Here is a 21,392-nt window from a genome sequence, read left to right as displayed (position 1 = left end):
TATATATATATATATATATATATATACTAGGGCTGTCAAGCGATTAATTGCGATTTAATTGCATACATTTTTTTTTTGTTTACATAGTAATTTATGTGTGTGTACTGTTTACATTTATTATGTATATATAAATACACACACATGCATGAATATATTTTTAAAAAATAAGTCACGTATATATATTAAATATATTTATATATAATAGAAATTATATGCCTAAGTAAGAATATATACATTTAAATATTTTCAAAACATGTGCTGTATGTGTGTTTCTTTATATATACGTAATAAACATAAACAGTACACACACATATATTATGTAAACAAAAACATTTATTTTGGATGCGATTAATTATTTGACAGCACTAATATATATATATATATTCTTTAAAAATATTAAATTATAGTAAAATATAATCTGATATAATATAATATAACAATATAATTTCAATATTTTTTATAATTTACACATAAATACATAATTATATATTAAATTAAATGTAGTGCAGTATAAATATTTGTAAATAAACATAATTGAATAAAATCACTTTAATTCAAAATAAATGTGTAAAAAGTAAAGCACTCCTAAGGTCATCTGTGTCTAATTGTCATGAAAATTCTGTCACAATGCAAAAAAAGCTTTAATGGTCCTACAATACGCTTCATTTAATTAATGCAAAATATTTCTGGTTTCTTCCCTTTCTTAACAAGGCTAAGCTTGAGCTTGTTTTCATAAATGTCACCCTAGGTCTTCCAACCGTAGAGGAGAGTCACACACCAGCTCTTCCTGCAGTCAGATAACACCGAAAAGCTATACATTGACTTTGTTTATTTAAGTGTGATTGTTTTTTTTACGTCATTTCCACTCATTTTGGCTTCTCGACCTAAACGCAGTGTTAAATCAGTTTGTATAACACATATGAAATTGTAAAACCACAAAAGCTGATGGCCTCACTCAGGAATGTGAAGTATTCGGGTCAAAGGAAACCAAGAGCTACCAAAGGGGGGTTGATGAAATGTAATATCCCCTCAGTTAAAAACCAGAGCATTGTGCACCCATCACAGATTGTGCAAGTGCATGCATGCATGCTTAACATGCAATATGCATTAGTATTTGAGCAAAGAGTCTGTTTTGTGATGTTTTTTAGTATTGTTTGTGTGCATGTCCCCCCTCCCAAACAGAGCACAGTGGTTTCTTCCATAGTGGGAGGTGTAGTTCTGTGTAGAAGTCACCGCAGATCAATGAACTGAGTGAAACAGACGGGCTGGGCAAGCCGACTACAGCGAGCGACCGTGGGATATACGCCGCTCACCGTTCCTCAACACCTAATATTTCTCCCTCGTCGTCAAAGTGAGACTCTATGACATCGCTGCTCACTCTCTATGCTTTATAGAGCCACTGATACAACTTTACCCTCCTGGATACACCAGAGCGAACGAGATAGAAACATTTGGTAGAAATTTATTCATCCGTCGGTGGATATTCGGTTGTTGAGGATGATTTTTGCTAATTCTGGCAACACAGTGAGGACGTCGCATAATCGTAAACAGGTAAAAGCTTCATTGTGGCCCTCGTGGTTATTTGTTGTCTAAAGTGGGGTTGTGAAGTCATAATTCAGAATGCGTTTGTGGAAACTGTTATTTGCACTTTCTTGTTATAATAACCAGTTCCAGTGGTGATCAACGGATGGTAGACTACTTGTGTCCAAAAGCAGCACTTCCATGAAACTAATCCATAAAGAATAGCTGTCATTGGTTCCCTTCCAATCAGATGCATCCCTCCGATGGGTGTGTTTTTGTCTTGCTAGCGTTTTATTTGATTGTGTTATGGCACCGGCTCTCATTCACAATTTTATCACACCTTTCCCCCTCCCGATCAAACCCGTCCCACCAGTTTAAAAATAGGCCTCTGTTTGATCAGGTTTTTACGTGTCTCATGCACGTCACTGCATTTTCTTCTGATGGGAACAAACATTCATAGCCCTGCCTGTCTGTGTTGGGTTTCAGTGGTTAATCTACTTTACTGTGCTGTAATGGTCAAAAGTCACAGCGCCCTCTCATATGACACTCTTCATTAAAGCCTTCTCTAATCTCACTCCATGCATGCATTTCACATGCACTACCTGCAGAAACATATGCTGGAAATATGCTTTTAATATGCTTTTATCGAATTCTGGCCATGCAGTGAGAATCTTGCATAATCATGACCAGGTGAAAATCATATTTGACTTTAATTGTGGCCCTCATGGTTAGTTGCTCTTTACAGTTTGCTAATGCAGTCTTTTGGTTGAAAGCTATAATCAAACGTGTCCGAGTCATATTTAAGTCTTATTTTTAGATTTTGCATTAAGACAATTTTAATGAGAATGTACAAAATAGAAACAGTTGGGGAAAGATTATTCATCCATCCGTTGTTGTGGATGAATTTTGCAAATTCTGGCAGCGCAGTGAGAACGTTGCATAATTGTAAACAGGTAAAAACCCTATTTGACTCATGGTTATTTGTGCAGTTATAAATCATGTAAAAGAACATTTCAGACTTATTTTCTTTTTGCATATAGAAAATTACAAATGTTAAAGATAAGAACATACAAGATGGAAACATTTGGTGGAAATGTATTCAAACGCCTGGATGATTTTTGCTAATTCTGGCCAAATAATGAGAACGTTATTTAATTATAAGCATGCTGAAATCATCATTACAAAGTCATTTGATTTTTAGATTGTGCATAAAGAAAATGCCAAGCTGTAATGACAAGAACGTACAAGATTCATCCATATGTTATGGATGTTTTTTTGCAGGTAAAAATCATAATTTGACTTGAAGTGTGACCCTCATGGTTATATGTTTGGCTTTAAAGTGTTTTAGGTGAAACCTGTAAGCGAACATGCCAAAGTCACACTTCAGCCATATTTTTTGATTTTGCATAAAGAAAATTACAGATTTTCATGACAATTACACACATTTCCCTCTCAAATTCTCATTACTTTAATGCCAAAAAGCATTGACATTTATATTTCATGCTAGCTTTTGTCGTCACTAATTTAAAGGACTTTTTCCCACAATAATGCATTAAAACATTAAGATGGAATTAATATATCATAGGAACCACGCATGAGAATAATAGGAATCATAAAGTAGCTGCAAAGTATTCAATGATTTTAATATGATTTTGGGGTCAGATACGACCAGCTGGTGTTTCCTCGCGATTCACTCTTTTTGAGGTTGGTTTAGACGGGTTTAGGTGACCTTGTCATATCAGCGCAGCATGATGGGATTAGATAGTGTCGCAGTTTCGACCTGCAGCATCTGCGAAAGCCTTGATGATCCGCGTGTTGCGAAAGGCACGCATATAGTGCGTCGCCTAACGATGAAATTTGATTTATCAGCAGCACACTAAGAGATTGACTTCTTGATAGAAGAGGAAGGCGAGGGGGGTGGAGGAGGAAGAGGAAGAGGAAGGGTTTGGTAGTTACTCAAGAGGATTATGCATATATTCATAGGAAATTTAGCAGCAGAGCAGCATCTCTAACAGGGTGAGGCCAGTTACTGGAAGTTCAGTGTATTTCCAGCACGGATATGATGGGCTGACTTGGTCTGCGGTGCTCTGATAAGAAGCCAGTCTCTCCCCACAGAGCTGAATAGGCAAACAGATGCCAGATACAAACAGGCTTTGAGTTCCCGAGAAAAGCCCGTTCCACTCTGGCAATGTGTGGCTTTCAGTCGGGGCAGAGGACCTTCGAGGGGAAACACTGGCTTCTCGTCATCAAAGATGTTCTTTGTCCATGTGTGGGCCGTGTTTGTGCCTTATTTCCTGTTTGCATGGCTGTTTCTCCAATGCAAAGATCAGATGAGCTGTCTTGTTTTGTTTCCTGAAGTACAGACTTGCTGTTTTCTTGGAGAGTGCATGTTGTTCAATATACTTTATGCATTTGAAATAAATGGAAATGTTGCACAGCTTTCGTTCTGATCTAAAAATCCACTAAATAATCTGATGTGACATGAAGTGCAGTTTGGGATGTCCAAATGTGACGCCGTTAAACTATTCATCCTGTGAGCGTTTAAAGAGATTAGCACGCTTCAAGGACTTCCCGCTTGACCGGCAACGTGACTAAATGTGCCGTTTTTCCAGCGTATCCTCTCAGAACACTTGACTAATAGCATTCATTGTGCTTTAAAGGATGACGAGTTCATTTTCATCTGAAATCAGGGGTGTTTTCTCCAAGGCCAGGGAGGCAGTGACTTCTCCATAAAAAATCGGAAGAGAATGTGATCTCCAGAATGATGGAGGGAAATCATGACGCACCCAGTACTATGCATTTCTTAACGTTTATATTAACATACGGATTATTCAAACCAAGTCATGCCAAATGCTCCAGAAAATAAACTACAGTAATACAGTAAAAAGTAGTACACGAATAAAGCAAAACCAATATTTAGTTTTAAGTAAATCATCTCTCTTGCCTTCTTTAGCTCGTTATGTTCACATTAACTATGAGCGAATGTAATTAGTGTGGTGTGAATGAAGGAATACAGGCTGAAATGACACAATGTGCTTGTTACTTTTGAAGCAATGCAAGAAGTGCATAAAAACTTGAAGAACTCAAATTAAACTGGATTGACTTTGATCCTAGCAAACGTTCTCAGAACTTTCTAGCAAGATTCGCTCAAAGTTATGAAGAAACGTTCTTAAGTAACATGAATAGAATGTTTGTTCAAAGGTCTTTAATAGTGTTCTCTAAAAATGTGTCCCGAGAGCCATCTTGTTTATGAATTCAGCCCGGAGGAGTAGACAGACTATAACTATTAAATAGTGATGGGGTTATTATTATTATTATAATATGTATAGTACTGCTTGTTTTTGATGATGTTGTTGCTGAAATGGAGTTGGTTATGAAATTGTTGCTATATTATGAAATTGTCAGATTTTACTTTAACAAGGGCCAGTTACATTAAATATTTCTTATGTGTTTTTGTCTTGTATTTGTGCATCTGTGACTGTTCTGTGTTTATCTTGCTGCAAAACCCATTGCCCAAAAGTCTAAAGTCTAAGTCTATTTATATGTCATTAATGGAATGTTTTTTAAACGTTTCTGCTTGTTTCAGAACATTCCGAGAATTTTTAAAAGTAACATTTGCAGAATGATACAATGGAATGTATCCTTATATTATGTGAAACATATTTAAAACAAAAAAAGACATTTTCAGGAAACTCTGCAAACTTCTGGGATGTATGGGTTGCTTGTTAAATGTGTAGAGACCAGAAACCATGTCAAACCATGTCAGAAGTTAGCACACACAGCTGAACGAGGCCTTTATCATCCTGTTAAATGTTTAGTATCAGCGCAGTGCTGGAAGAATCCATATCAAGGCGGATTTAGTGCAGCTTTTGACCTTTAATAATCCACAGCTGGCTTTTTAAACTCAAGCTTGTCTTATTTATCCAGTCTTGTGTTCATGTCTTTACAGAGCTGCATTGAACTATAGCAGAAAGAGCAGCCAAAGGGTTGCCAGGCCATTTTTAATAGGTCATTGACTTTGTTCTGACCCATAAATGCTGTCTTTGTTGTGTAGACCTTTAATGAAATGATATTTTGTTCAGCACTGCTAGATTTCATGGAGCTCAGGTCTGTGGTTTTCAGCACCTGCCAATATTGAGCATTTTTATTGCTCTCTCTGCTTTTGTATGGGAATTAAAGTGATAGTTCAGGCTAAAATTAAAAGTAGTCATCGCTCGCTCTCCCTCATGTCCATCTAAACCTGTATGACTTTCTTTTTTCTGTGAAACATGACAGAAGTACGTCCAAGCTTCTGTTTCCAGAGTCGTGAAATGGATGGTGGTTTATATTGTCACTCTCCTAAAAAGACAAACACAAAAAAAATAGTAGCTTATAAAATGATGGGAAATATTACATTTCAGCTATCACATGAACTCAAAAAACTAAATGTTGCACATAAATCATATAAACTACTTTTATGAAAATAATACAAAGTCTAAAGTTTTATGTAAATTTTGGAGTGAATTGTTCTTTTAAATGTGAGTGAAATAATCTATTTGCATATAAATTGCATAATGCAGAACAGTTTTCTCGAATGACTGTCCTCCACTAAGCCAAGTCATGCTACATGTTTATTTCTTTAGAAACTTGACTGAATTATATATAAAATGTATTTTGAGTCATAATGATACCTATGAAACATGCTTTGAATGATCATGCTAAGACAATTGCATGCACGTCTTGCATCAAATATTGCCTCTATTTTATTGCACTAAATTTATTAGTGAGTTTAAATGGGTCAGATAAAGACAGAAGTGGAAGATTAATGGCTGTAAACGTTTCAAATCTTTCAGTGTGTTGTGTGCCGTTTCTTTGTTATTATTTGTGAAATGTACTAGTGAAGACTCTTTCAAAGTAAATGCAACACCATATTTTCAATGCTCCTTCCGAACAAGGTTATGCCTTCAGATTAGATCCTTTTTTTATAGTAAGATGAGGAGTCCATGTGACATGTGAAATAATATCATGTGCACTACCATATAAAACAAATGGAATGTATTTTCACAATGAACTTTCTGTTAGTTTTATGGTGGTTCAGAAGTCGCGTAAAAGGCAAGATGGGAACAGTGGAGGACAGTGAGTTTTCCTCTCTCTGGATCTCGTCCAGTGAACTGTGTCCCTGCTGCATTCCAGAGATTCCGAACACTTCCTCCTCCTTGTTACTTCCACAAAAGAGCGAGCGGGATATTCACAGTTGAACTGCTGAAGCACTTGAGCAGGAAGACCTCCGCAGCTCAGAACATCTGTGTCCATAAAAAAGGACGGAAGTGATGTCTCTACCACACAAGAACTCTTTTATAACACGGAGAATGAAGCCAGAAAAGCGTTGACCTCAACAGATCCGCAGCCGTTCAGAAATTCCCAAAGATTTTCAAAGCCGTTGGCTTCCTCACATTTTGGGGTTAAGCTGTTCTGATTAGTAGTTAGCAGTGGAGATGGTGTTTCCATTTGAGAAATCCATCTAGAATAGTCAATGTACAATTTATCAGACTCTTTCGAACCTGACAGAGCTTGAGTATTTTGTGTTCACTTTTGTTCTCATTTCTTCTCATTTGCTCTGAGAAATTTTGCATGTGTAAAAAAACATGCATGATACACCACAACTTTTTTATATATATATATTTTACTACTACTATCATCAAAAATCATTATTTCATCCATGAGAAATCGATCCAAAGCTTCAGTTCTCACTTTACGATGATTAATTCGACTTTTCCATAACTGATAGGGCTTATATATTTTGTATTGACTTTTGTTTTAGTTTATATTCCTTCCCTTTTGCTACGAGCAAATGCTTGATATTGGATCTGTGTGAAACATGTGTGATAAACCACAACTTTCCCTCACTAATATGACCAAAAAAATATATATCTGTGAGAAATCAGTCCACATAGTTCCCGTTCTCACTGTGCAACAGTTGATCAGTGTTTCATTTGTTAGTGTTTTTTACAGTAGGGTTTTGTTTTACTTCCCTTTCGCTCAGATAAAATTGATGGATTTTGCATCTTTAAAAACATGCATGACAACCACAACACTTTCACCTCTATTATGACTAAAAAGAAGCAAAACCAAAAAATGCTAAAGTAAAAGTGTATGGCATCCTGTGTTCTTTTTTAGACTGTGGTATAATAAAATAGTCACTCACTTAAATGGTTTTCTTAAAATTGACAGTCTTTGGTCTTTGGTGAAATCTCAATAAATCTATTCAAATCGATTAAAAATTATCTTTATTGCATTTGTGTGAACCAAAAAAATGCGAATGCAAAAGCATATGTGACCCTGGACCACAGGGTCCTCCTAAGTGTCAATTTTTCGATTTATAAATCATCTAAAATGTAAATAGATAAGCTTTCCATTGATGTAAAGTTTAGGATCAGACAATATTTGGCTGAGATGCAACTAATCTGGAATCAGAGGGAGCAAAAAAATCTAAATACTGGGAAAATCATCTTTAAAGTTGTCCAAATGAAGTTTTTTGCAATGCATATTACTTATCAAAAATTAAGTGTGATATATTTATGGTAGGAAATTGACTAAATATCTTCATGGAACATGATCTTTACTTAATATCTTTATGATTTTTGGCATAAAAGAAAGATCTGTAATTTTGACCCATACAGTTCTTTTGGCTATTGCTAAAAATTTACCCCAGAGACTTTTGGTGAAATCAAAGATTTTAGTGAAAATAATTACTCAAGGAATTTTCTTAAAGTAACATTTAATACAGTTAATACTTACAATTGCATATATGGTCTCGGGTTTTAATTTCTAGATCTGTGAAATATCAACAAATCTTTTCAAATTTTGCAATCTGTTTCCAAAGATATAAATTTTTTTCCCAGTATATCAAGTTTTTCTTTTGCAACCTGACTGTAGTACTTCTAGACTTCTGTAGACTTTATTTCGAATAAGAGTTGTACATTCACAGCAGTCATGCTGTATTACATCACTTTCATCTTTCAGTATTGCATCAGTTTTATTTAAACTTCTGATTTTGAGTTAAAATTGTTGACATGACTGGATAAAAAGGCTTTTTCTGGTGGTCATCCCTTCAGGAAATGGTTATTATTATCAGTTCCTCATAGAGTTGCACTTTGGTTCTTGTGGATGGAAAGGCGACAAGTCCGTGGGACAAGTGAAAACGTGAAGTTCCTATGATATTCACAGCATTGGAATATCATGTAAAATAAAAGAGTATATTTTTCTCTACAAATCTGTTTAAGATGTGCATACAAGATATATCCAAGATATATAATGACTGATCTTCTTGAAGTTGTTGCTGATCTACTGTGTCTGTGTTCATTTCTGTAATACAAGCAGGATTCACCTGCATTGAGATAAAACGAATGGCTTTAGGTCTGTTGCATGTCAAGCTCATCTAAGATCAAAAGGGTTCTGCAAATAGAAATGATTAGCGGTCACCGCTCGGCCTCCAGTGCCGCATTCGCTTCCTTTAGATTCCCGAAGCGTCCTCTCCGTCAGCCGTGCTCCTAGGTCAGAGCTTCTGGCCCCTGTGGACCCACTTTATGCTGACAACTGATTTCTGAAGAAGAAGAGACTGCACTGCAGATATGGATCCCAGCGCTGCCAGATACTCATCCTCGCACTGACAAACATGAGCTGTGTAGCATTAGAGCGGAGCAGGTTCAAGAAACAGATCAATTCGTTAAATGGTTCTCGTTTGAATTGGTTTCAGTCATAAAATTGGTGGTTACTGAAAATCCGTTTAAAATTTAAGGAAATGTTTCATAAATTGAAGCATTGTAGTTTAAATAAATTTTGAGCAAAATACATGTATTGTGATTTATATATTTAATATACTTTGATGTAAAATTGCTCATGATGGATCTTGATCAAACGTCCCACTGTTACTGGAGTCATCTGCTTTCTGGATTAGTAGTCTTTGTTTTTTTCTGTCCAGTATATTTACTTATGTTTTCTTTTACTTTTTGCTTTCCAGTTTGCTTTGAGCTTGTTCCACTCTGACCGCAGTTTGTTTTGTGTCCTCCCCTCCAGCCTCCTGTTGGCCCCGCCTCCCACCCGATGGCTCCGCCCAGTCCTGGAACCAACAGCAGCACCAATCACAGCAGCAGCAGCAGCACAGCCGGCTGGGAGCATCTCAGTAAAACGAACCTCTACATTCGTGGTTTACCACCAACCACCACCGACCATGACCTGGTTAAGCTCTGCCAGCCGTGAGTACCTCCTTATATTGGCCAAATATTGAGATACTGTCAGAAGGCCATCAATTAAAGGAACAGTTCACCCCAAAAAATAATAATAATAATAATAATTGTTGAAAATGCAATCACCCTCAGGTCATCCAAGGTGTAGATGAGTTTGTTTCTTCATCAGATTTGGAGAAATGTAGCATTGCATCACTTGTTCACCAATGGATGCTCTGCAGTGAATGGGTGCCGTCAGAATGAGAGTCCAAACAGCTGATAAAAACATCACAATAATCAACCACTCACTCACCATAAGAAATAGTTTGGAGTTAAAAACGATGGATTTGTTTCTTAGAAACATGCAGGTTTTTGTGAATCACTTGTGGATTATTGTAATGTTTTTATCAGCGGTTTGGACTCTTGTTCTGACGGCACCCATTCACTGCAGAGCATCCATTGCAAGCAAGTGACACAACGCTTCATTTCTCCAAATCTTTTCTGATGAAGAAACAAACTCATCTTCATCTTGGGAGTACATTTTCAGGAATTTTTCATTTTTGGTGAACTATCCCTTTAAGAACCCTACTTTGAGAGTTGTTGAAGAGTGTGGCCTCCGGCGTCCCGGTTTGTCCGGATCTGTCTCATTAAGCCCAGTTTCACTGCGAGACGGCGGGTCCTCGAAATGGAGATCGATTACTGTGGCCGTTGGATCAACAATCCAATCGCTGCTTACAGGGTCATCGTCAAAGTGGATTCTCACTTCTTTCTGAAACAATGTGCAGTTATTGCTTGATGAATGCTTCAACATGTGGTTGAACGGCTCTGAGGTCGGTCTATCGATCAGAGACTCTCTGTTCAGAAATGGAGGCACATTATTGAGTGTAATTGCTTTGCTTGAGATCTGAGCACTGTTTCTTGCTCAATGCAAGTTCAGCATCTGTTGCATGATGCCAGAAAATCTGTTGCATTATTGCAGAAAATCATTTTGACTTATTTTTGTTTTTTTTTGTTTTTAAAAGGCATATAGAAAATGTAAGTCTATGGAGCAACACTTCCATTGTAAAAGCAGAAATCTGGAAGTTTGTGTTTGTTTTGGTATTTATTTATTTTTTTATAAAATCTTATGATATGCTGTATATTACTGTTTACATTTTGCATCAATACAAGAAATCAGGCACTTGTAAATTAACTTGTAAATTATCTTTATGAAGTGGGACAGTTTTCTAGGTTGACATTCTCTTAATTATTATTCTCTTAATTAAAGTTTGCATTAAAGTGCCTGGCAATAGCTATGTGCTTTTGATGTTAAAATTACAAGATTGGATAAAACTTAACAAATTCTCAATGATTATTATACACTAGTCTCATGTTAACATGTTAAAAAAGTTGTATATCTACTTTGAAACTCATCTGAACCTTTTTCAGGATGCATGATATATCCAAATGATATTGGTTATCAGCTAATAAGAATAACTGTGCATGTTAATTTCTCCTACTTTTATATTTATATTACTTTCTAATGCTCTCTCAAAGTAAAAATAGTTTAATATTAAAATGTAATTACAAAAATAATTCAATTAAACTTTTAAATGTAATCTTTAGCAATTCTAAAAAATAATATTCATCCATAAATTCACTTGTAGCATCTAAACAATGTTCGATGTTTTTATTTTTTTATTTTTTTTTATAAGTGTATTTATTAATACAATTTTAATAAGGGCCATTAATTTATTATAGGCCATCAGATAACCGGTTATTGGTCATCACTCAACATGAAAGATTGTTTTTAAAATGTATCTTTATCAGTCTATATTTTAATCGTGCATGCTAATTTCTCCCACTTTTACTATTACTATAGCCATCATCTGATGCTCGCTTATATAATACAGTTTAATTAAAAAACGTAGGTACATTAACACTGTACATTTAATCTTTAGCAAATATAAAAAATAACATTGAATTAATTTTTTCATACTAACATTGTAATGCACGAATTCACTTGTAGAGTATAAAACAATTGATTTTCAGTGTTTTATCTTCAATTTATTTATGTTTATAAATGTGTTTATTTATAGAATCTTAATATGCGAAATCTTAATTGATTATTGGCCATGATATGATAATTATTGACAGATTTTTATCAGTCCAGAATTTGAGTATCAGTGCATCCTGTAGTATTTTTGAGTTCCTCCGTAAGTGCATTAATCCTGTTTTATAAACTAAAGGCTTATGTGACAGATAATTTAGCCACAAATGCATCTTGCAGTCCTTCACATTGACTGAACCTGAATCATTTGGCACATGCAGGATTTTATAGGAGTATCTGGGCCAGGGTGTTGGATAAAGAAAGCAGCACTGGCCGCTCTTTGGTCTTAGTATTGTAATTTCACTCAGCTTGGCACTGCGGCTCAATGATCTCTCATATTTCGGTCATTGTGTGTCAAGGGCTGCAGGATGACTTTCCCCTCTAAGAGCTCTGGGATGAATGCCATCAATAAAAGATGAGGCATATGCTCTGTCGCTTTGAGTCTATTGGATGATTTGAAGTGATTTTCGAGCAGAATCACAGGACTGGTCCTCAGAGGACTCCTGGGAGTAGACTGCACTGCTGCAGACAGAAATGACACTAAAGAACAAAACAATCCAATGTGAGAAAGCACACGGGGCTGGGAATCTGAGTTAGGCTGGGTTTGATGTCCAAACACTTTGAGTAACTGTGTATCATGGCAGCTAATCATGTTTTCTGAACGTTTAATGCCAAAATCTTAGATAAATATTAATAAAAATAAAAAAATTAATACATTCAACTGACTATCCTACAAAATAATTTGTGAATTATTCAGATATATATATATTAAATAATAAAATAATATCTTAATTTTACAAATTTAAAATCTTTTTTTTTTTCAGTTGTGTTAAAATAATTTACAATTGACAATTTTTTGTAAAATATATTTTATTTATATTTTGGTTAGATTTGAAGTCTGAAATTAGTGCAAAAACAGCTTTGCATCATGAAACAATATCTAAATGTAAAAAAATTTTAATCTATTTTTTTTTTCAGTTGTGTTAAAATAATTTACAATTTACACATTTTTTTTAAAATATTTTATTTGTATTTTGGTTAGATTTGAAGTCTGAAATTAGTGCAAAAACAGCTTTGCATTATGAAACAATAGAGTTAAAAACCAAATTGTCAATATTATAATTTGCAAACGAAAGATACTTTGTCTCTTGTGATTGTTTTTAGTTTTATTGGAGTTAATTAGAAAGCTGCTGTGGTGTCAAGAGAATGTGTGGCTGTGATTGAGGCTCTGGATTAGCCCCGGCGGTTCAGTGGTGTGATCATCTAACCCCTCGCTGTATTTAGCTTAATCTCATCCTGATGCCCTAAGCGATTTGTCCTTTGACCTTTCGGATGTGACCTTTTCCAGGTCACTTCCATTGGAACGATATGAGGTCAGAGGTAACGATGTCATAATATAAGCTTCTGGAGAATCAGATAATACGCTGGATCATGAAACATCAGATCAGTGTGTTGAGTCGATCCTCCATTCATTGGCTTTAGACGACTGTTGACATGATTCTGTGCTGCTCGGCATAGTTTTATGTGCGTCCATATTTTCCAGCCTTTTAATGATATTTAGCATTTCGATATTGATGTATATCCTCTGAAATGTGGAAACATGGATGTTAAAAAGATTTATTTATAGAGTTGTTCCGATTCCGATACTAGTATCGGAAATATCTCCGATACCACAACAAATTCTGGCATCGGCATCGGCGAGTACATGAACCCATATACCGATCCGATACCATTTTCTTAAAAAATACCTAGTTATGACCGCAAGCTTTGCCTAACTGCTGCACGGTTCTTCTTCGCTGCTCAAAATGCATTGAAAACACAGGAAGTTGTGCTGTGTTGCCACAAGCAACCCCTGTTTAGAGCAGCGAAGAAGAAATGAAAACGCGTTAGCAGCCCTTATCTATATATGACTGGATCACTCATCACATTCTAAACTGCCAAAACACAGTGAAGCCGCTTCTATATTATAGATCAGTGGTTAGCAGTATGTCTCTGTAGTACCGGTAGTTACAGACTCTCAAGTATATTCAGTACCGGCAGCTGCGTTCAGTCGCTTCCGTGTAAGTCAAAGCGCAGGGCTCCAGACAGTAGCCGAATATATACTAGTGTCTGTGAATATTAAACTGCAAAATACTATTTAAATATTACTCCCGCAAAATCTACATCTCTGTGGGTGACTGGCACAGATGCGCGAGAGCTCGCTGTTTTGTAGTCTCTGCTGTGTGTCATGAGGACACGAACGCATAAACCGTCACTTCATGAGAATTTACCGTTTCATTTGAGAATACTGTCATATCATAAACACAGACACTCAAAGATCTTCATGGCAGCCCATTAAAATAAATGTTTGGTTTACATGAGTAAATTGACAATATATAAAGCTACTGTTGTAGCCTACAGTAATAATAATACGTCTCTATAATAATAATAATTATGCCTAGATGGTTGCTTGTTTTTTACTTGTTTTGTTGTAAAGAGATTATCTGATTAATAGATCTTTTTTTATATTCCTAGACTTATTTGTTGCAGTTTTTTTATACAGTTATATTGTAAAACTTAAATACCTTTTTTAGTTTGCGGTGTTAGATTTTTCGCTGCATTTGAAGTTCTTTTTTGCATATGAAAATAAATAATACTGTCAAATTCATGTTAGATAATAAAAATACTGTAATAAATACAGTAGTTCACCATGTATTTGTTCATGTTTTATTGAGGGATCTGTCTGAAGCACACCATAAAAAGAATTCTAGCAATTTACACAGGGCTAGTAGTATATACAGCTGTATATACAGATATACACCCAGGTATCGGATCAGTACTCGGTATCGGCCGATACCCTGAGCCCAGGTATCGGAATCGGTATCGGGAAGAGAAAAAGGGTATCGGAACATCTCTATTTATTTATTTCTATATATTTCAGCCATCAATATATTCTGTCGCTTAATGAGCATTTGACCGTTACTCTCACACACACAGACACACACACACACACACACACACAACTCTTTATGACAGCCAATTAAAATAAAAGTTTAAATTTGACTTGAAGAAATTGTGACAGAAATACATTACCATTGCGCGGTAGAATGTATTTCTTACTGCTACTTCTACTAAGAAAACATAGTATGAAATTTAGTTAAACAATTAAAACTAAATCCAGAAACATTTCAATCAAGGACACAGAATGTAACGAAGAATAAAACAGAATTTGCGAAAAAATAAAATGCATGCCATAGGACCCTAAAAATGTGATTTTTGTTCAATAAATTGCTGTTTACTCGTTAAAGGCTCATGATTTCAATCACTTAGACATCCTTTCTGGTGAATATGGAATCTAATGAAATGGAATCTATGGGAACAGAATTTGGGACAAAATAAAACCAATTTCACAGAGCCCTTTAAATATATCTTCATTATGTCAAATATCAACAAAATCCAGTCAATGTGCTTGTAAAGGAAAATATAATAAATGCATGCATCATTCAAAAGTAATAAATAGTATACTAAATGTTATATATAATAAAATGTCATATAAATTAATATCATTCGTTCCATTGATTTCTATCTGAATCAAGATTCAGAAGAGCCGATGCATCTCTTTACACATGATGCTATATTTGCTGAATATGTATGTTTTGGCAGCCTAGAAACTTCCTTCATAAAACACACACAGTGTGAAGATGATCCGTTACTGGAATCAGTCCAGTCTGCTTTGTTTCTAGGGATTTTCTTTGGCCTCTAAAGCCCAAGTGCGTAGATAATGTTTATTTTGTTACATTCAGATTCTCTGTATTTTTTAAAAAGCGTGCTGGGATGTAAAATATTTTTTGATTTTCGATTTATCCCGGTTGTTATTGAAGATCTAGCAAAAAAGCATGTGAACTATGCTTGTGGATTGTTGTTGAGAGGATTTCACTCTCCAGAAAAAAGAAATCCAGTTAACATAAGCATGCATTTTCATGCAAATCAGAAGATATGGCTTTCACGACACTTTCACCTTTGCATGTATCCAGAGTAGAGCAGATAAAAGAGCCTGGCCTTAAGGACACGCTGTCTAGCTGGAAATGAACCAAAACCAAAATATGTGTGTGTGTGTGTGTGTGTGTGTGTGTGTGTGTGTATATAAAATAATAAATAAAATCCATATGCTAATTCACATTAAAAAAAAGCTTTTATATTTGCAAATCCACAACCAGATTTACATTCATAATCTTTATGATTTGACTTGAAAGTAAAATTCAACAAATGCAAAACGCAGTTCATAAAGGCGTGAGTATGTTTGCACATTTCTGAATGTTTCTGCGATTTGGGATTTTATTTTATTGTGCTGTTTCCTAAAGACAGGTGTAATCTGACTAGTTTCGCAATCTGAATTGAGTTTTGAATCTGCATTTGCAAATTGGTGTGCATGGATATCAATTTAGTGAATGCATTACTTTTGAGACTCTATACATAAAAACTAAAATAAAAAATCCTCATGCAATGTTTGTGAATGACCCAAAGTTAAATTAGTATTGTAAATCTATATTTTTTATTTAACATGCCAGTACTGTTATAGTCACCGAATATTGTGCATTTCTTGTTAATCTCAACATCGTTCATATGACCAATATGAAGACTGTATTCACAGAGCAGAACGGTCTGCTGATGTTTGCTTAAGCCGAGTAATGAAACACAGCCCTGAGCTCTTACTATGGAGATCAATACGCTTTTGGTGGAGGGAAACTGGAGCTCTATAATGGGATCAAGACTGGGCTTGAAACGGCAGGTGAAACACCAGTCACATTGTTCCTCCTCTCAGGAACGATATTCTATCCGTCTCTCGTCCTCTTCTGCACCGTCTGGCCTCTGCAATTCAATTGTAATAGATTTTCAGCGGAAGCTAATGGAGGGGCAGCCTATTAGGAAGGGTTTTTCCTTCTGATGGCCTCGTCGTTTTCCGGTAAACCAGGCGATGAAGCACATAAAAAGGCCCATAAACGCTGTTGTGCTGTCTCTCTGGACAGCGAGATTAATGAATGACATTCATCAACTTTTCATAACGTGTTACAAAACCTAGTGAGCTGCCTACGTAAAAAAAAAAGATGCCTACTTTAGTTAATTTCCAGTGCAGCATCACTTCTGTTCTTCATTTAGAATGGATTAAAAATGTATTTGTACAGTATTTGTGTATGCTGTATATTTTTGTGATTATAGAGCGCTATGAGTCAGCTTCTGGAAGTAAAAATCTCCTTCGTTTTCTCCACTGGAGAATTGATTTTGTACGGTAACTTATAAATCATAAAAACAGGCCTACCGTGAGCTACGAGGATGTTAATCAATGGTAGATGCATTTGTTGAAGCCGTCAGCTGCATTATTTCAGCTTATTTTTAAAAGAATGGTGTTTAACACACACAAAAAACTACATTACCCATAATTCTACAGGGAAATCTTCACGGGAACAAGCAAATCACACCTAAAATAACATCTTAAATATTTTTGTGTATATGTTGTGTTTGTTTATGTTGGTCAAATATACAAAATTTGACATGTTCACATCACTAGTTATATATTTAGCTGTTTTTGTTTCAGTTATGTCATTCGCAGTGCTGCATGGGATTGTAGTTCTTTCCCCCACTGAAACTGTTAAGTACAGTCTCGCACCTTTATCTTTCCGTCCAATTTGGCTTCAAACCAAAGTTTGTAATGTTGTGATCCTCCTACCTGTCAGCTGATTAGGTTCATGGTTTTTAACTTGGACTTTTTTTTTTTTATATATCTATGGATAAAATGAACATGGACACACTTGATCGGTTGTTTTAGGTGTAGGCAAAAAATAAACATGTACTATATTATTTATTTAGCTAGTTTTGCAACTTTTTATTTAACTGTGTTGTTAAAGATGAACCTTTAGCAAAACATATTAATCGTATATATTCACTTATTTAAAGTTTTATAAATGTGTAAATAATTTAATTTCTATAATGCACTGTTAAAGAGAGACATTTCTAAAATATAAATTATAAATTTCCTTTATATATTAGTAAAATAATATAATATTAAGAGAATAAGATAAACATTTGTAAAAAAGAAATATTATATTTTAAAAATAAATTATATATATATATATATATATATATATATATATATATATATATATATATATATTCATTTAGCAGTCGCTTTTTATGCAATTTTGTAAATTTCCTCACAACTGGTTGGATTGCGACTTGCTTTTTTAAAAAGCCCAGTGGGAAAAATGCAATGACATTGAAAAAGTGCATAAAAAACATTGAATTACTTTTTTAATGCTCCCACTTAACACTTTCAAGCTTTTGACTGAAGCACGGCTTCCATGAGCGGCTCATAAAGAGGACGAGGAAGATGTGAGATCCTCATAATTAATGAATATTAGGTCAGTTGGTGCAAGCCCGTCATCCCCAGAAGAATCAGGGTCATCTGCTGTAATTGGATTTCAGATCTCATGAAGTCTTTCCTATTTGGTTGTTAATTGAAAGCACTTAATGACCCTTTTTTTCTCGCCATCGGTGGCTGTGACTCATGAGGTCGTATGTGAGCCCATGCTGTGAGGTCAAAGGTCATGTTTTCACTCACATGTGCCTTACAGCATTCCACTGCAGTTTTTATAGCCTCCTCATAAATCAATCACATTTCCCGCTCAGTTCTCCATCCAGAGACGACGTCTTTTGCAGAATATACCAGAATACAACGAAGCATTGTTAAAGATTCACTCCTTTTCAGTGTTTTAGGCAGAAAGTGTTACAGAGATGGTTCGGTCACTTGCCCACCATCTTCTTGTTTCAGATACTGTTGTGGGTATTTTGTAATACAGTAATGCATTCAAACTAGTGACATATTACATATATTCACAATATATTTAGCAGTTTTGTGAATGATTTATTTGTGCTGTTTCTATTCTTCAGGAATTTTATGCAAGTACATATCAGTATTTTTCTTTGTTTTATTTGATATGCTATTATAGTGTCAATATAACTAACATTAGTATTATAGAATAATTTAATATAATATTATAATTTTCTGTATTCATTTGAATTTGCAAAAAAAATTTGTTAGTTTTTGTATTTTTAAATACATTTATTTAATTTTATTAAGTTTTGTTTTTTGTTTTTAATTAATTATTATATTTATAATTATATATATAGTCATATATATATATATATATATATATATATATATATATATATATATATATATATTCATATATATATATATATATATATATATATATATATATATATATATATATATATATTCATATATTTTGTTATTTTTAATTATTTTAGTACTTCGACAATAGACAAAATAAGAAATGTTACCTTGGGAGCTAGCGGAAAATTAAATGCCTGTTTTTTTTTATTTCATATAATTTTTATTTTCTTTCAAGTCATGACATAGTTTTTAATAGTTTCAGTTTTAATTAGAAAATAAGCGTGGTACATATAGGTTAACTTTTAAATTGAGATTTTTGTGTGTGTGTGTGTGTGTGTGTGTGTGTGTGTGTGTTTCAAAACTCTTAACCCATCTCTGTTTGTTCTTGTTATAGATATGGAAAAATCGTATCAACCAAGGCCATCTTAGACAAAACCACAAACAAGTGCAAAGGTATGTACATGTATGTTGTGATTTCTGTGTTTAGTGTTTTAAGAGCTGTTTAATTCAGTAAATTCAGAATCATCACATTGTATGATTGTGCACAATAAATAAGTAAATAAAAATCATGTTTGCTTCCCCTTCCCAATACTTAAGAACCAAGGATGCTGAAAAACTGGACATTCAGTTGCATTTCTATATTGTGCACATTCAGGCTTTATTCATTTACATAGATCTCATCATTTGACATGACATATTTTGTCATATAGCTCATGGTGTATTAACATTGATTATAAGTGATTTTTGACTGGCTTGCATCTTATACTGTGTTTTCAACCAAACACAAAATGTTTTATCTGGTCTTCCGCTTGTGTATAATGCTTTTCATCAGAATCACATCATGATTCACAACCTTGATATTGTATATATGGGTAGATCGGAAAAAATCTGCCTTTTGATAATCTTCAGTGTATCTCAAGATGTATTTATTTCCCCTGAAATACCTTAAATGTGCGATACATATCATACATTGGTGTGTGTGTGTGTGTGTGTGTGTGCTGGTATATGTGACCCTGGAGCACAAAGGCAGTCTTAAGTCGCTGGGGTCAAAATTTTCTAATTTTCTTTTATGCCAAAAATCATTAGGATATTAAGTAAAGATCATTTTGTAGATTTCCTACCATAAAGATATCAAAACTTTATTTTTGATCAGTAATATGCATTGCTAAGAACTTAATTTGGATAACTTTAAAGGCGATTCTCTCAATATTTCTATTTTATTATTGCCTCCCTCAGATTCCAGATTTTCAAATAGTACTATCTCGGCCCAATATTGTCCACACATTGATGGAAAGCTTATGTATTCAGCTTTCAGATGATTTATAAATCTCAATTTTGAAAACTTTGTTGTGGTCCAGGGTCACATATATGTTTTATGAGGACACAAATATTTATAATAACCTGGGTACTAGAACGTATCCCACACTTCCTGTATCCCCATAAAACAAAACGCTTAAAAAACATGCAAAATTGTATGAAATTGAAAAATTGGCAGTAGTTTTCTGTAAGGGGTAGGTTTAGGGCGATAGAAAATACAGTTTGTACAGTATAAAAACCATTACGCCTATGGAGAGTCCCCGTAAACCACAAATGCAAGTCTGTGTGTGTGTGTGTGTGTTTGCATGCTCTGCACTGTGTCATTGTGCAGCTATGCTGGTGTGTGTGTGTGTGTGTGTGTGTGTGTTTGCATGTCCTGCACTGTGTCATTGTGCAGCTATGCTGGTGTGTGTGTGTGTGTGTGTGTGTTTGCATGTCCTGCACTGTGTCATTGTGCAGCTATGCTGGTGTGTGTGTGTGTGTGTGTGTGTTTGCATGTCCTGCACTGTGTCATTATGCATCTATGCTGGTGTGTGTGTGTGTGTAGGAAACAGACACCCAGTCAGTGTGTCGCTGTTATTCCTGTCTTGACTGAGGCCTCTGGGGTTTGTTCCAGGTCGCTGTAGTCCAGTATCTGGCTCTGTTCCTGGTTTTGGCACCTCGGGGGCACGACTGCCTCGGAGCGTGTGGTTTAGTCACAGCGCTGTGGATTATTTATGTGCTGAGTAATTTCAGTCAGGCCTGAGAAGGAGGAGGAGGATGTGTCCGGCTCCTCTAAACCCTGATGGAAAATATTAACCCAGAGGATCACAGTGATGCACGAATGCAAATGATCGACCCAAGCCATAGTTTAACCAGAAGAGCCTGACTTTCACTTTCACTTCAAACTGCTCAGGCTTGATGGTTTTACTGGAAATGTAAAAATAAGCTTTATGTTTGGTTAATGATTCAAGTTTAGACTAGTTTTACAGTTACGTCTGTAGTTAATGATAGTCCGTAAAGTGTCATTTTTGATACAAAATATATATAAATAAAAGCCAAATGGATCTAATATGATACTTGAAGATTGTATGTGCATTTGTCAAGTTTC

The 21,392-nt window shown here is 35.0% G+C and overlaps 1 protein-coding gene across 5 annotated transcripts in view; it reads left to right on the top strand.

Moving 5' to 3' along the window:
* Positions 1-21,392, top strand: part of rbms1b (RNA binding motif, single stranded interacting protein 1b) — a 57,902-nt gene that overhangs the window by 11,781 nt on the left and 24,729 nt on the right. For 3 of the 5 annotated variants that reach the window (XM_026271146.1, XM_026271144.1, XM_026271143.1), the window contains exons 2-3: positions 9,577-9,755; positions 19,380-19,438. In XM_026271146.1, coding sequence (XP_026126931.1) covers positions 9,577-9,755; positions 19,380-19,438 — 238 coding nt within the window. Of the gene's footprint in view, positions 1-1,234; positions 1,552-9,576; positions 9,756-19,379; positions 19,439-21,392 lie in introns of those variants that run through there. The other 2 variants (XM_026271148.1, XM_026271147.1) reach the window with 2 other exon arrangements.

Source organism: Carassius auratus, chromosome 9, assembly GCF_003368295.1.
Source record: "Carassius auratus strain Wakin chromosome 9, ASM336829v1, whole genome shotgun sequence".
Classification (NCBI taxonomy): domain Eukaryota; kingdom Metazoa; phylum Chordata; class Actinopteri; order Cypriniformes; family Cyprinidae; genus Carassius; species Carassius auratus.
The sequence above is the reverse complement of the archived record's forward strand: the minus strand, read 5'-3'. Positions and strand labels throughout refer to the sequence as shown.